At 40.3% G+C, this 14,228-nt stretch overlaps 1 protein-coding gene across 1 annotated transcript in view; it reads left to right on the plus strand.

Annotated features, from left to right (window-relative positions):
- DOCK2 (dedicator of cytokinesis 2) overlaps positions 1 to 14,228 on the plus strand; it is a 154,243-nt gene that overhangs the window by 111,760 nt on the left and 28,255 nt on the right. Inside the window, exons 31-34 of the mRNA XM_030283811.4 lie at positions 6,853 to 6,953; positions 7,051 to 7,109; positions 8,342 to 8,490; positions 13,702 to 13,787. Of these exons, the coding sequence (XP_030139671.4) occupies positions 6,853 to 6,953; positions 7,051 to 7,109; positions 8,342 to 8,490; positions 13,702 to 13,787 (395 nt within the window). The remainder of the gene's footprint in view (positions 1 to 6,852; positions 6,954 to 7,050; positions 7,110 to 8,341; positions 8,491 to 13,701; positions 13,788 to 14,228) is intronic.

The raw sequence follows: 14,228 nt of genomic DNA on the forward strand, positions 1-14,228 counted from the left end.
TTAATTATAAATTTAAATTTGATTTCCCACAGATTGTTTTTTTTTTGTATTAATATATCTTGGCTGTTAGCAAACCTGAGCAGTGGTTAACTCAAAGTAAATGAGAAACTCCTGTACTTCATAAAATAGTTCACCTTATAGTACAGCTACTGTGCAGCTGTATTTCTATTTTTATTTACATTCCTATAAAAAATGAGAATGAGACAAAGAAACTTGCTTTTCCTATTTTGATTTGAGAGAAAATTTGGAAGAGTGGAACTGATGTTTGTGAAGAGCTGCAGCCTGATGCTCACATGGGCTGTTCATCCTCATCTCCAGCCCCACACATCCCAGCCTTCGGGTGTGTTTGGGGCAGGTCCCTGAGCCCACTGCAGGAGGAGCTGAGTGGGCTGGGGAGAATCGAGATGCAAATCAGTCAGAGTGTTATTTAAAATAAAAAGATGCCACACCTTTGTAAACAAGTGCATGATTTTTACAGTTTGCAGGATGGTGTTCTCAGATCAGATTATTAAGAGTTGGAGCAACGTCTTAATTAAAATAAAAATTTGAGAAGCTGTTTAAAGCACAGGGAAATAGATCTGAGGATTTTCACTCGGCTGAGTGGTTGCATGGCAATAAGTAGTAGGCAACCAAAGCAAACAAAGCAAGTCAACTGTGAAGCAGTTGAGCATCTAAGAAAGTGTGGTTTAAATCTAGAGAGATGCAAAGAAGAAAAATTTTGCTATTCTAGTTGAGCTTGTTAAAAAGGTTCCCAGCCTCTTTCTTATTTGTAAAATAAATTGTTTTTTTCATTTATTATGTGATTTAGGTAGAAGGGAAAGAGGTGTTATCATTTAGGGCCATTTGGGGAAAGGATGTGCTCTGTCTGATCAAGGGTGGCTCCAGTCCTTCAGTTTAGAGCTCAGATTGCCTTAAAGCCATAGGTTCAATGCTGAAGCTGTCAGATAGAGAGAAAAATCCCAAACCCCTGCCCAGCACAGTGGTGAAGGGCTGTTAAATTTCCTGCCTTAGCACAGTCATCCCTCAGATCCACCCTCCCATTTTGGCAGGGAGCCCTTCCCTAACCAGAGCTCTGACACCGAGGTTGTCATCGCACGGGCAGGTAGCAAGGGCCACAATGGGACTTTGGCTTTGGCATCTTTGATCTTGGAGGTAAAAAAATTCATCTGATATCCGAGGTTTTGTGCCTGCTGGGTGGGGTTGTTCACCTTGGTTTGGTTTTTTTCTGGGTTTGCACACAGAGTGCACATGGGTGGATTCAGTGCATCAGTGGCACTCAGAGGTCATGCCCAGTGTCAGCACACAGCAAAACTTTGCACAACAAAACCAGGTCTGCCTGGAGGGCTTCTGTTATGGAATATTTACTGTTGTGCTGATAAAACAAAGCTGTTAGCTCCAGTGGAAATAATTTTACAGGAGAGAATAGAGTGAAATTTCATTAAGTGATTGACCAAAAATAAACCATGGAGTAGGAGTGAAGGAGAGCTCCCAATATTCATGGTGCCTAGAGTACAAACAGGGACAGAATCTTGCATAATGCATGAGTCTGCATTCTTCAGTACTGAGCATAAACTGGAACATGAGGATTTAATGCACAGAAATCTGGAGTTTCAGCAAGAATTATTGGAATAGGTAAAAACCCTCAATATTTAGCAGTTTCTATTCTATTCGTGTCTTTGAATTTGAAACAAGTTATTTTCTTGTATTTATGTTAGATATAAAGAGGTTATGTTAAATATTGAAACAGATTATCTAGAAAGGCAGGGAATATTTTCTCACTCCAGGATTCTGAAGAATGAATTCAGCAGTTGCTCTGTCTGAAGCAGTTTAGCAGCTCTTGGCAGGTGGAGCTGGAGCAGCTGAGCTGGCAGCAGTCCTTCCAGGTACATGTTCAGAGCTTGCAAGGAAAAGTCTGAAGACTTGCAACTGTAGAAAGTATTCTAGCTTAAGGTTCTGTATTCATGTCTTGGTGTGAAAAGACATGTGTCTGTTAAGGAAGGCAGGAGCCTCCCCTGAAAGGGAAAATGTAAACCCCCTCCCTCCAAATTGGTGTAATTTTGAAATTAAGGGGCTCTCAGGCAAAGATATGGGAATAGGAATAACAGTTCTTTACTAGAGAAACTAAAAATACAAATGCAATAGTACAAACAGAACCAAACCCCTGCCAGAGTCAGAGCAGCCCTGGCAGGCTGTGGGGCAGGGGGGTGGCAGCAGCCCCATCCCATGGGGGCTCAGCCCTCCTGCAGTGCCAGCTGTGCTTCTGCTGGAGCAGGATCCTGCACAAGGGGGGAGTTTTCCTCTGGAGCTCCAGGGCTGGGGGAGATGGGCCTGGGCTCCTCTGGGGATGCAGGGGGAAGAAAGCTGCTCCTCTGGGAATGCAGTGGGAAGAAAGCTGCTCCTCTGGGAATGCAGTAGGAAGAAAGCTGCTCCTCTGCGAATGCAGTGGGGAGAAAGCTGCTCCTCTGGGAATGCAGGGGGAAGAAAGCTGCTCCTCTGGGAATGCAGTGGGCAAAGGCTGCTTTGGGGTTCCAAAGTCAGATTGTATGCAGGTAGGAATGCTTGGCTCCTCCCCTGGGCACAGCATCTCCCCATGGATGATGGAATTTTCTCAGCCATGCAGGGACACTCACTGGCCATCAACAGAAGATAATTAATTATTAATGGCCCATGAAAGGCAGAGATCTCCTGGAGGGAGGATTGGCTGTGGGAGGGATAAAGAAAAAACTGCCCAATGAGCAGCAGATAACTGCTCCATCTCTAACAGATGAAATAGAATACACACCCCCATTTCCAGCCTAAGACAATTCAGGATGACCCTATAGGAGAGAATATAAGGAGATACATTGATGGCATACGGGAAAAAAGGCAAGCAGGTCTAAGGTTAGACTTTCCCCTGAAGATCATGACAATCAATGTTTTCTTGCTCATTTGACTTCTTTGTTGCATTTCACGTCAACAAAAACTCTGATCAGTGTGATTGCAAATTGCTTATTTTTCTCCTTTCCATTTTTTTTGTTTGTTTGCTCCCAATATTATTTAAAATAATACTCCCCAGGATTCTCTTGGTTGGTTGCAGAGCTGTCTCAGGCAGTGTCTGCAGCACTGGTGCCCCCAGCCAGGACCAAGTTATGCAGTTGCACAAGGGTTTGTTGTGGGCTGCCTTTGATGTTTCCTTTTCTTTGGAGGCGGGGAGTGCTGGTGGTGGAGGTCTCATTATCAGCTTCTCCTGGTGAAGACAAAGGAAATTCAGCCACTGGCATAACATCCAGTCTTAAAAGATGCTGCAATGTTGGGATTTCTGTTGGTTTGTATCAAGTAACAGCTCTTTAGGGATTTGCCAGTTTCAAATGTGGAGATTGGATGCCATATCCAGACCACTGCTTTGCAGCTGGGCTTTTGCAGGGCAGAACAGCTACACCATCAAAAGGTGTAAATTCTGGATTCAGGGTGCAGGAGTTGAGATAGGCTCTTCAAAAGAGGCTTAACAAACAAACAAAAATCTTAAAAATTGTGGAATATATTTTTGAAAACGTGTTCCCTGAAGGTCACCCTGGTGTCTTTGGTTCAATTGTAACAAAACCTGTGTGGTTTTTTTGTACCTATGCAATACATTCATGGCATCCTCAACAGCTATCTGAGAAGGTGCCATCTGTGGTAAATAGGACGATTCCTGGACATTTTTGTTTCTGTTGGCAGCTGATGTCACTGCAAGGTGTTGCCCTGTTCAGGACAGAGCATTTTCACTCTGCCATCACTGTCACCTCCTGGCTCCATCACCTTTGGTTTGGAGCCTTGCTCTGCACAGGAGGGGTTTCCATGCAGGGAGGGAACACACCCGCCCTGTGACCATCCCACCCTTGGTTCTCCTGGATTCCTGCATGGCTTTTGAGCAGGATTCCTTCGGGAATGTCCCTGCTTGGAGATGGCAGCGTCTGACACCTCCAGGGTAGGGCAGGGTGACCAAACCCAAACAGCCCAAACCATTTTGTTGTGCTCACACAGCTGTTGTAGAGCCACTGCTCTGGAAATGCAGAGTTATTGATTCCTGCTCCTCCCTCCCTTCCTCCATTAGCACTACATTTACAGGGCATTAGAAAGGATTATAATTCTATATCCGTGCTGTTAGAGAGATTGTAATTCATATATTAATCACCAATGCCACAGAATTCTATTATAAAAGGCATAGTCCAAAATCTAATGTCAGTCTGATTTGAAAGAAAATGCTTATTTTTGTGTTTTCCTACCCTTCTTGCATGAGCTATGCTCCATTAATAACTCAGCAGTAATGAAATGTATTCCAACAAACACAATGCACAAACAGAATTGTGCAGCTTATTATTTTTTATGTTAAAATCTTCTTTTAGAAACCCAAAAATCAAAACCCTCAGGGCATTACAAACACACAGGGGAAAAATACACACTGTAAAAATCTACATGTGACAGACATTGCAGAAACAATGCAGAGGTTAATAGGGAATGAAACCATTGGGAAATTTAGCTCGAATTAACTACACTGGAAATATTAAAGTGTTATATTTTTATATATTATCTATGATACTCTGCATTTGAAAATTATCAAATTACAGAGTTTGAAGTTCGTATTTTATCATTCCACCAGCAAATATCAGCTTTCAGTTGTTTTTGAAGGAGGAGGCTGCAGCCTTTACTCCTGGGTGAATTTTTAGGATAATCTCTTTGTGAGATGGCTGGAAATTTCCTGCTGAATTAATTCCACCTTTTCCAATTCGGCAGATGTCCAAAACACCTTGGAATTCTATTATGGCGTTAAGAGAAAACAAAATGTGTCTCATAAGAATAATTTTTGCATTTTTAAAATCTGTTTCCATATTCTTTTACTTCAGAGAGACTACTTTGTCTCGTAGAGTTTTAAAGCGTAGAGTTTTTGTGCTTAAAACCTTGTGAGCCCTTAATTTGAATATGCTATTGAAAGGAAAAGGATCCCATTTTTTCAGTCATTTTGGGGTACTCTGAGGATGAAAGGAAAAGTTTTTTATAAATAAGGAGATTGAGTCTGTGGGGTGTGTCTCTGGCAAAGGTGGCACTGAACTTGGAGCTGTTAAATGAAATAAGAGACCATTTGGGAATAAGCCTTCGTTTTTCTCCCCACAATCCAGGACAATTTGAGGAATTTTCCATTTCGGTGCTATAATTGACACATACAAAGTGTGTGCCCTGCTCATCAATAATCACAGCTTCTCAAGGGGCTGAGAAACTCCACACTGGCCAAAATAACCTCTTAAAATATTTGGTAAGAGAGTAAAACAGGCTTTTCATGTCGCTGTTGAGGCAGTGAATAGTGAGGCTCCAGGTTCAGAAGGCAAAGAATGAATCCGTTTATTAACAAGTACGTCTCTCTTTTATAGAGAACATAATGAAGACTAATTTCATTGGTCTTAAAGTAAAAACATCTCACATCACTGGTGCACTACGAAAAGCACACGGTGGCAGAACATATCTATAAATAATATGAACAGAAAGAGAGATAATAAATAGTTTACATTCCTCTCAGACTTTTTCCCAGGCTTAGCCTGGTAGAAATCTCTCCTTTTCTCTCTGACTGAACTGAGAATATCTATACTTTCAGGGCATAAACAACATTTGTGCTGCTGAGCAAGGCTGTGCATTGGCTGTAGAGCTGGGTTGGTGTGTGCAGCAGAGCCAGCTGTGCTCACACACACTCACAGAGCCCTCCAAGGGCTTTGGGAGGAGCAGCTCTGCTGGGCACAGCCTCCAGGGGATAAATTAACAGCAGGATCATCCTCAAATTATAGAGGATGTTTGAGAATTGTATTTCTTAGGGGAAATGTCTGTGGTTCTGGGTGTGGTTTTGTGTGTTGGGATCTGTTTTTCCTGGTTATTTGCACACTGGAGTTTTCCAGGCTACAAAGGGCAGAGGCCACTAAAGTTTTTGATGGAATATTTTGTTTCCAGGCTGTTTAGTGGGGGTTCCCAAGCCAGGCTTGTATTGCACCCTACAAAATGAAGAGCTCAGTCCCGTGTTTTGTTCCATCCTTTGAACCACCACTGGATACGTTCCTCATTGCCTTCTGCTCTCTCACTGAGCCCTACCACTGCTTTTAGCTACAGCTGCATTTTTAAGTGTTTAAAGCTGCTGCTGACTGCCTAAAAGCTTCTGAAAATTGTATTTCCTTCCTTAAATTTGTATTTCCTAGGGAAGTTTCTCTTTTCCCTTTCTAGTGTGTGAGAAGTGCTTGTTTTTAATTGTCTGTAGAACAAATAGTTTGCTTTCAGGAATAAAGGGTTGTGCACTGTAAGCACAGAGGCTTTTTGTCTACTTCAAGTACAGATTCAGTACTATCAGCTGTTATTTAGGGATGTATTTTTTCCTTCTTTCATGTGGAGAGCTCTTCACAAATTACACTGGAATTTCATACAAAGGGCTGTTGAATTAGGATCTGAAGAGGAGGCAGGAGATGCCTTTTGAAGTGGTGCTCAAATGCAGTGTAATTACATAGATGCCTTAGCTTGGTTTGGTGAGCTCCACCAGCATGTAACGTGTTCCCCAAGTCGTGCTTTGGTTCAGGGCTTAATGTTGTTGGCTAATGAATGTCATGTGAATCATTTTTTTTGTTCCAATATTTATTCAGCTGCTCTGTTATTAAGAGCAAATGTGTAGTAGTGGTTATTAAAATTCATCTTTCTTGCTTTTCTGCTAATTGCATAATACTAGTGATGTACATCTCTGCATAACATAAAAATATCATATTGTTTGCATCATTTGGTTTCATAAATTATTCTGCATTATACATCATTTAATATTATTCCTGCTTTCCTCATAATTATTATAATTTCCTTATATTCAATTTACAGCTGTGGAACAACTATTTTCATTTGGCTGTGGCTTTTATTACCCAAGATTCACTACAGCTAGAAAACTTTTCCCATGCAAAATACAACAAAATCCAAAACAAGTAAGTAAAATATATCCTTTAGCTTATATCTTTAATTTTGTGGTAAATGATAAAAAAAGGAATGATAAAAATACCTTTCATATTCCTTTCCTCCCAGATACGGAGATATGAGACGTTTAATTGGCTTTGCTATCCGTGACATGTGGTACAAACTCGGTGAGTAGCAAACTGAGCTTCGCTGTAACTGAATCTGTCACATAATAGTTTTTTCCATTTAAAAACATCTGACATGAAGTGCTTTTGTTGTATGCTATTTGAACTTAAAATATGTTTTCATTCCTGTGATTAAGCTTGGAGCCGAGATACAGTTGGACCACGGCCAGGTTTGTATTTAAAAGAGAACTCAAAACCTTGTCTCAGATTTCAAACATGACCGAAATCAGATTTCAGAACCTTACTGTGCAGGATTGAGACTGGATGAATTTTCCCTGAGAAGGTTACTGCTCAGCCTGAACCTATGATTCTGCAAATTAGGAGACTCAGATTTGGAATTTGCTTTGATTAAAATTCCAAAACATTTTTACATTTGTCATCTAGCCAGGTTCTGCTGCTCCTCCTTTGAAAGTTTCTCATTAACTCCTTTGGGATAATTTCTTATTAACTGAACTGAGGTAGAATAGTCATTTTATATTGCAACATTTTTGTGTGTCATTCTCATTGACAATTCACATGGCACACACCAGAGAGGAGCATCAGATTCAGGCACTCCTGAGCGTGGAACAAGTCTCACCTCTGTTGATGAGAACATTTTTGTCTCCTCACAAGGTTTGGGCAGCACTGACACTCTCACAGCTCCTTGGGTTTGCTGCTGCTCTGCTCCATTTTCCAGGGCACATTTGGGTGTTTTTGGCAGCTGATGTAACCCTGGTGCTACCAGACAATTCAGTGTGGAGTTAGCAGCTGAGTTCTGTGGATGGTGTTTTTGTTACTGCTGCTGATTTTGGTGTATTGGTTGGTTTGATTCATCGTTGCGATGTCTAATTTTATCCTAAAAGCCAGTCATGGTTTTCTCCTTCATAGGAAGGTTACTCCATGTGACATTACTGTGTCCTGCTGGTAGAATTTGGGTGGTTCTTAGGGTAATTTATTACTTTCTCCTCTAAATATTTATAAGGATATATCAAAAACTTTAAAACTTGAGTTCTTCACTGAAAATATCAACTCCTCTGGCATTCCTGCTTATTCCTGGCACTGCATTCTGGCACCTTAGGAGGAGACAGTATCCATCCACATGCCCCCAGCATCTGAGAAGAAATGAAGTGACTGAGTTGTAAGACTTGACCAACACAGATGGCTTAAACACTACTTTAAATGATTGTAGCTCCTAGATGTCTTCCTAAAAATATGTGGTTTGGTCTTCAAATATTCAATTTTTGATTTTGTTTCAGGCCAGAATAAAATATGCTTTATTCCGGGGATGGTTGGGCCCATCTTGGAAATGACTCTTATTCCAGAAGTTGAACTACGAAAAGCCACGATCCCAATTTTCTTTGACATGATGCTGTGTGAATATCAGAGGACAGGAGAATTCAAAAAGGTAATTACAAATGCTCTGTGTGGAAATGCATTTAAATATCACACATACAATGTTTGTCAAGTGAGCTTTTCTGCTTACACAGAGTGAAATTCCAAATATTAAAACCAAAGAAACAGCAAATGTAGGATCTCCAGAGTGACTTAGTTTGACTTAGGCAAAACTTGTTGCATTGACAGCAAGAAATAGATGGAATAACAAAGAGATCCAGGGAGATTGCAGGATCTTAATCAAGATTTTACTGGAAAAGGTTCTGAGCAGCAAGACTTACATTGAAGTCAGCCCTTCATTAAGTAGGAGAGATAGAACTGAATGACCTCTAGGGATCCTCTATAATCTAAATAATATTTACTTATGCCCCTTCCTTGTGACATAGATATCGGTAAGCCAAAACTTCCGGGTTTTAATACAGAGTCTCTGACAGGAGTAGCAGTGAATAGTTAATTATATATTATTAGATTTATCACGAAACCATATCATTTTAAATGTTTATTGTGAGAAAAAAAAAACAACTGTGGAGAACTAAAATTCCTGGAGTGTTTGTGGCAGTCATTTTTAAAAGGAAAAAGAATTTTTAAGTCACTACTATGAAATCTTTTTATTGATGCAATAGAACTTGGGATGGTGGGGCAGTAGGGATTGTAATCTGAATTTTCTGACACTGCTTGCTGTGTCTGCCTGGGCAGTGGAATATCCATCCCTGTGTGACATCTCCATTCTCCTCGAGCCCTTTGGGCATGGAATCCTCTTGTTCTGTGTTTGCACACTGCCTCCCACAGTAAATTATAAACTGGATATTCAGCTCTGCAGTTACACAAATAATTAATTCAGAGCAATCTGTGTAAGGGAAAATGACAAACAAAAAGGCATAATTTTGGACACATGTAAATATAAATATCACATATACCCAGCTATGTTTAATACTTTAAATCATTTGGGGCATTTCTGTGTCAATGAAGTGTGGAACAAATGAGCAGATGGAATTTCCATTTTGGTCTGTATTCCACAGCGCAAAGCTTTTGGTTCAAGGCCAAGATTAAAAACCACTTTGTTTCTGTGCATCTGTTCCCTCTGTGTCCTGATAGTCCTATATTTGCCTTCTTAAAAATGTTTTCCTGCTCATGGCTTATACCTCATCTCTTGGGAGAGACTCAGATCTGTCCAGCCCAGGAATCCTGAAAACCATCACTCATCCTGCCTGATTAACAGGAGCAGCAGCCTGGGAGCCTGGGAGAGAGAGGCCAGGCACTCCAGTGCCCACTGAATCACTGCTCCTGCCATAAAAAGAAGTTTCAGGTGGTATTTTACAGTGCCAAGGAACAAGGACATTTGGTTTATTGCAGCTTAAGGGGGAGTTTTCATCAGATGGTGCAAAAACTATTTCATAATTGAGCAGCTGAGTCTCACTGGACTCTAATGTTCTGCTTTAGGAATTGGGATCATTTACTCATCAAGAATCACGGGGTTTATCCTCTCCTTTGCTATCAATGAGGCAATTAAGATAAAAAACTTGCCTCTGTAAGTTTAGCCATTCTGGTAAGTTTTTTTAAATATGCATTTTAAAGGAAAGGCACATTGGTTTATGTGTTAAAATTGTTACCACCTTGATTTAAAGGAGCAAATAAGTAATATGAATGGCTAATTACTGGGTGCACAAACACATAAACTCCAGGTTTTGGTAGTGGGCAATTTTCATTTGCAAATTGACATTTAGTAGTATAAAGGATGGTTTTTTTAAAGCTTTAGTATAAAATTTTGAGAATGACAACATGTTATTTCAAGAGTGCCTGGGGCACTCAGGAGCCCAGAATGACATTCACTTAAAACATAATTTTGTGGAACTTTAAAAATAAATTATTTATTTCTAATCTAATCTTCTCTAATGAGAGAAGAGGGGGGGAAATCACAAACAGAAACATCTTTATGAGCTGAGACTGTACCAGCACAGGAACCAGATCTTGTCTGGTACCTCCAACATGTTTTAATAACGTTTCCCAAAAATCCTGTCTCTATTAACATCCCTCTGCCTGGACAGGGCTCTGTTCTGCGGGGCACAGGAGGTGTGCTGGATCTGGGGGCTGTGTCCTGCTGTATGTATACAACATACAGGCAGTAAGGATAGAAAGTAATTTAAATTTATCCAGCAAGAATTTTATTTTATTTAGCTATTTCTAAGAAATTGTCTAATCCCAGAGAAAACAAAATTCCACCTGTGGTTATCTCAAGAATGAATTGCTCTACAAATATATGTAATGGCTTGGAATCTCTATGTAAGTGTAGGACACAGTTTCTTGCAATCCTTTCTTCTGCTTTGCACATGTATTTTCCATTCACCCAGAGCAGTGTTACATAAGCTCGTAATTTTAACTCTAATTGAAGATGTAGAGAGGGAGCCATTAATATCTACTAATTTTAGCTATGGAGGCTCTGCCTATCATGAGCTCAGAGAGCTGGGAATCTTGGAAAGCAAATTTATTAATCTCTCAGTGTCTGTGGATAGACTCAGTCCTCTAAATGTTATTCCTTTCTCCTTCAAATAAAGAGCAGCTCTTTGCTTATGTGAGACAAGCTCACTGCTCATATGTTAAGAAAGTCCCATCCTCCAAATGCTGATAACCCACCTTTCCTTTCCTTGAAAGATCAGGTTGTGCATTTTATTGATTTCATTATTATGCATTTTATCCCAAAGGAAGACACATCATCAAGAGACATTGTCCTGCTTGTTCTAGCTGTGATCTGGGACCAGGAGTTAGAAAATGTTTGCTTAAAGAAACAAATAAACAAATAAACAAGGAAAATTGGCTCTTTGCAGAGTAAATGAAAATATCATTTAAATAAACATGGAATTGAGTTACATTGTGGATTTAACTTGGCTTAGGAAAGACTAATTCATCTGTGTTTATATTTATGCTCAAATAAATCATTCTGTTTGTGTTTAGTATTTTCAGTTTAGTATCTCTCATGGGTTCTGCCAATTGCTGGAGCCATCTGGGGAAGTTTTCTGTGTTTGCTTTCCTTCCTGGCTGCTGTGGGACCGTGTCAGAAATCAGTGCTGGCTGCTGCTGTGCACTTGGGTTTCCAGACTCCTTGTTAGAGGGCAGACATTGACTCCAGGGCAGTGTCCTGCTGTTCTGAGCTCTCACAGGGGACTGAGAGGGTGGCTCAGGTGTCCTCAGCAAGTTCCTCTGGCACAGCAGATCCACCTGCTGTAAATAGCCACATTTCTTCCTCTCAGCTCTCAAAATCTCATTATTTGTAAGGTTTCAGAAGGATGTGAGATCAGCAGCAGGGCTGGGTTGTACAGCCTGGTGTTTCAGAGAGATCCATGTGGAAAACATGGATGTGTTTTCCAAGTGGAGATTCCTTGGATCTATTAGAGAAGCAGGTGTTTTAAAGCTAAATTGGTGCCAGTGACAATTAGGCACACTCTGTTTAAGTGAGAGGAGAAAGACACTTTCCAGAATTGGCACAGAAACTTTAAAACTTTATTCTGTATTTTTGCCAACTTTTCATTTGAGCCAAGCAACTGATGTTTTAACTTCCTGCAGGTTGTTGAGAAACTGCTGGAAAGATGCTTAGGAAGAGTTTTTTTGTTCAGATCCTGAAATGTGAAAATATTGCCTCTTTGAGAAATAATCAATTCTCTACCTGCTGAATAAGTACTGGGAAGGATTTAAGAGATGGATTTAACTGGTGCTTGACCTGCACTATATTCACAGATTTGTCTTACTGCAGTAAGCCCACAGAAAATGGCTGGATTGGATAGTTTTGCTCAATATTTCCTTGTCCTGAAATTGCCATGCACCTGTGCTACACACATTAAATATTTAATATGCATCCTGCTTGCACATAAAAATTAACTCAGAGCCCTTTAAACTTCTATTTCAGCCAGGATGAGACAGAGCAATTTTATTTTTTTTTTCTGTTAAGCTATTTTTCAAGGATAGCTCTTTATTCCCTAATATTAGCATATTCTATTCAACAGGCAGTCTTTCATTTGTATTCCAATTACGGAGAAAGAATTAACATGAGAGCAGCAAAACCTGCAAGTAACAAAGTGGTGGAAATGGTTCCTTCCTCCCTGCCCCTTTCCAGAGCAGAGTGTGCCTGTGCTGCCACTGCTCTGAGCCCACGTTTTGCTCCTTGTGTGAGCAGTGGAGAAGTTTGGCTGCTCAAGATGCTGTTTCAAAGCTCCTTGAAAGAAGCAGAAGCCACTTCAGTTTCTGCCTCGAGAGCAGTTTGCAGGATCAAGGTGGCCAATAGATCTGGGTTGGACACTGGAGGAAAGAGGGGAAAGAAAGTTTGGCCTTTGTTCTTGTAAAATGATGAATTATTTTTCTGGGTAGAGAGTTTGAATCATGACCTACTTAAAGGAAGTATATCTAGTAACATTTTCCTTTAGAATATCATGTTCTTTTAGAGTTCTCTGAAGGAACTCTAAAAACACATCTGAAGAGAGCTTGGTGCTCTAAGAGGAAGGACTGTTTTCTCTGTATAGCCCTGGCTTGGCTTCTTCAGCTCAGAGCTGAATGTTTTGATGAGGATATATTGAAATAAGGTAAAATATTTTGCATTGCAGTTATCTGAAAGAACCATGTCTGAAATGCTACAGTAATTCTTTGTACCATGAGAGGCTTCCAGTTCTCTGATGGGATGATCTGGATCCCAGCCTGCCAAAGCCCTCAATTACACAGAAACACTCCAGGGAGAAACAGAATTACTCATGTACTGACAATTGTGTGAAATTTTGTATCAAAGAAGAACGTGAAAACTTGCTGCATTAGCACAGTAATGAATTCTGTCATTTTTACAGTGGTTTAATAATTAGATCTATGTAAAGCAACTGAGCTTTATTTCAATGTAGGTCTCCACTAATGCTCTCCCTGTGCCTCTTGATGTGTTAATGACTTGTCAAGAACCCTGAGGTAGATCTCTCCTACCTTCTGAACAGGGTGCAGTTGTTTGCACGAGGACAAAGACTGTAGCTGCAATAGACCCTGAGCTTGTGTCTCCTCTGCCTAGTGCAGGGGAAGCCTTGTGAAAATCTGTGTCCAGGCTTTCAGCTGTGCTAAAAGCCCACACCAGAATATGCCCAAGCATTTAACCTTTGGGAATAAGGAACATAATTATACAAAGGTACATTTTTGATGCCATGTTGAAGTGTGTTGACCTCTGGATAGCTGCTCAGTGTTTTGATTTTTCTTTCTTTATTAGTTTGAAAATGAAATCATTTTGAAGTTGGATCATGAGGTGGAAGGAGGACGAGGGGATGAACACTACATGCAGTTGTTTGAGTCCATGTAAGTAGTGCATGAGAATAAATAGAACAGATGCCTTCAGAATGTGTTTCTGTTTTATTGTTCCCAGTTCTCAGGTTGGTAACCTAACCCAAAATAGAATCCTAGCAACTTTTTCATTAAGGGACTGGAAATACCATAATGCTTCGCTGCACCTGGCTGGCATTACAGTTTTGCTCATTGAAATTTTTTTCCTGGCTGCTTTTTGTTGTTTTGTGTTTCAGCTAAATTATGAAGAAGTTATACCTAACCTGCATTTTTACATGTCTAGATTTGGAACCAAGGGATTATTCAGACAGGTCTGAATTTAAATAAGGCTTTGTGATGCTGTGTGCATGTTTTACTTCCTCAAAACCTGCTACCCTGTATGAGTTGTATTTCTGGGTAGGGGTAGCAGTCTTTACAAAGTCACATCTCTCATCAGATGAACCATGAAAGCTTTGG

This window comes from Taeniopygia guttata, chromosome 13, assembly GCF_048771995.1.
Source record: "Taeniopygia guttata chromosome 13, bTaeGut7.mat, whole genome shotgun sequence".
NCBI lineage: Eukaryota > Metazoa > Chordata > Aves > Passeriformes > Estrildidae > Taeniopygia > Taeniopygia guttata.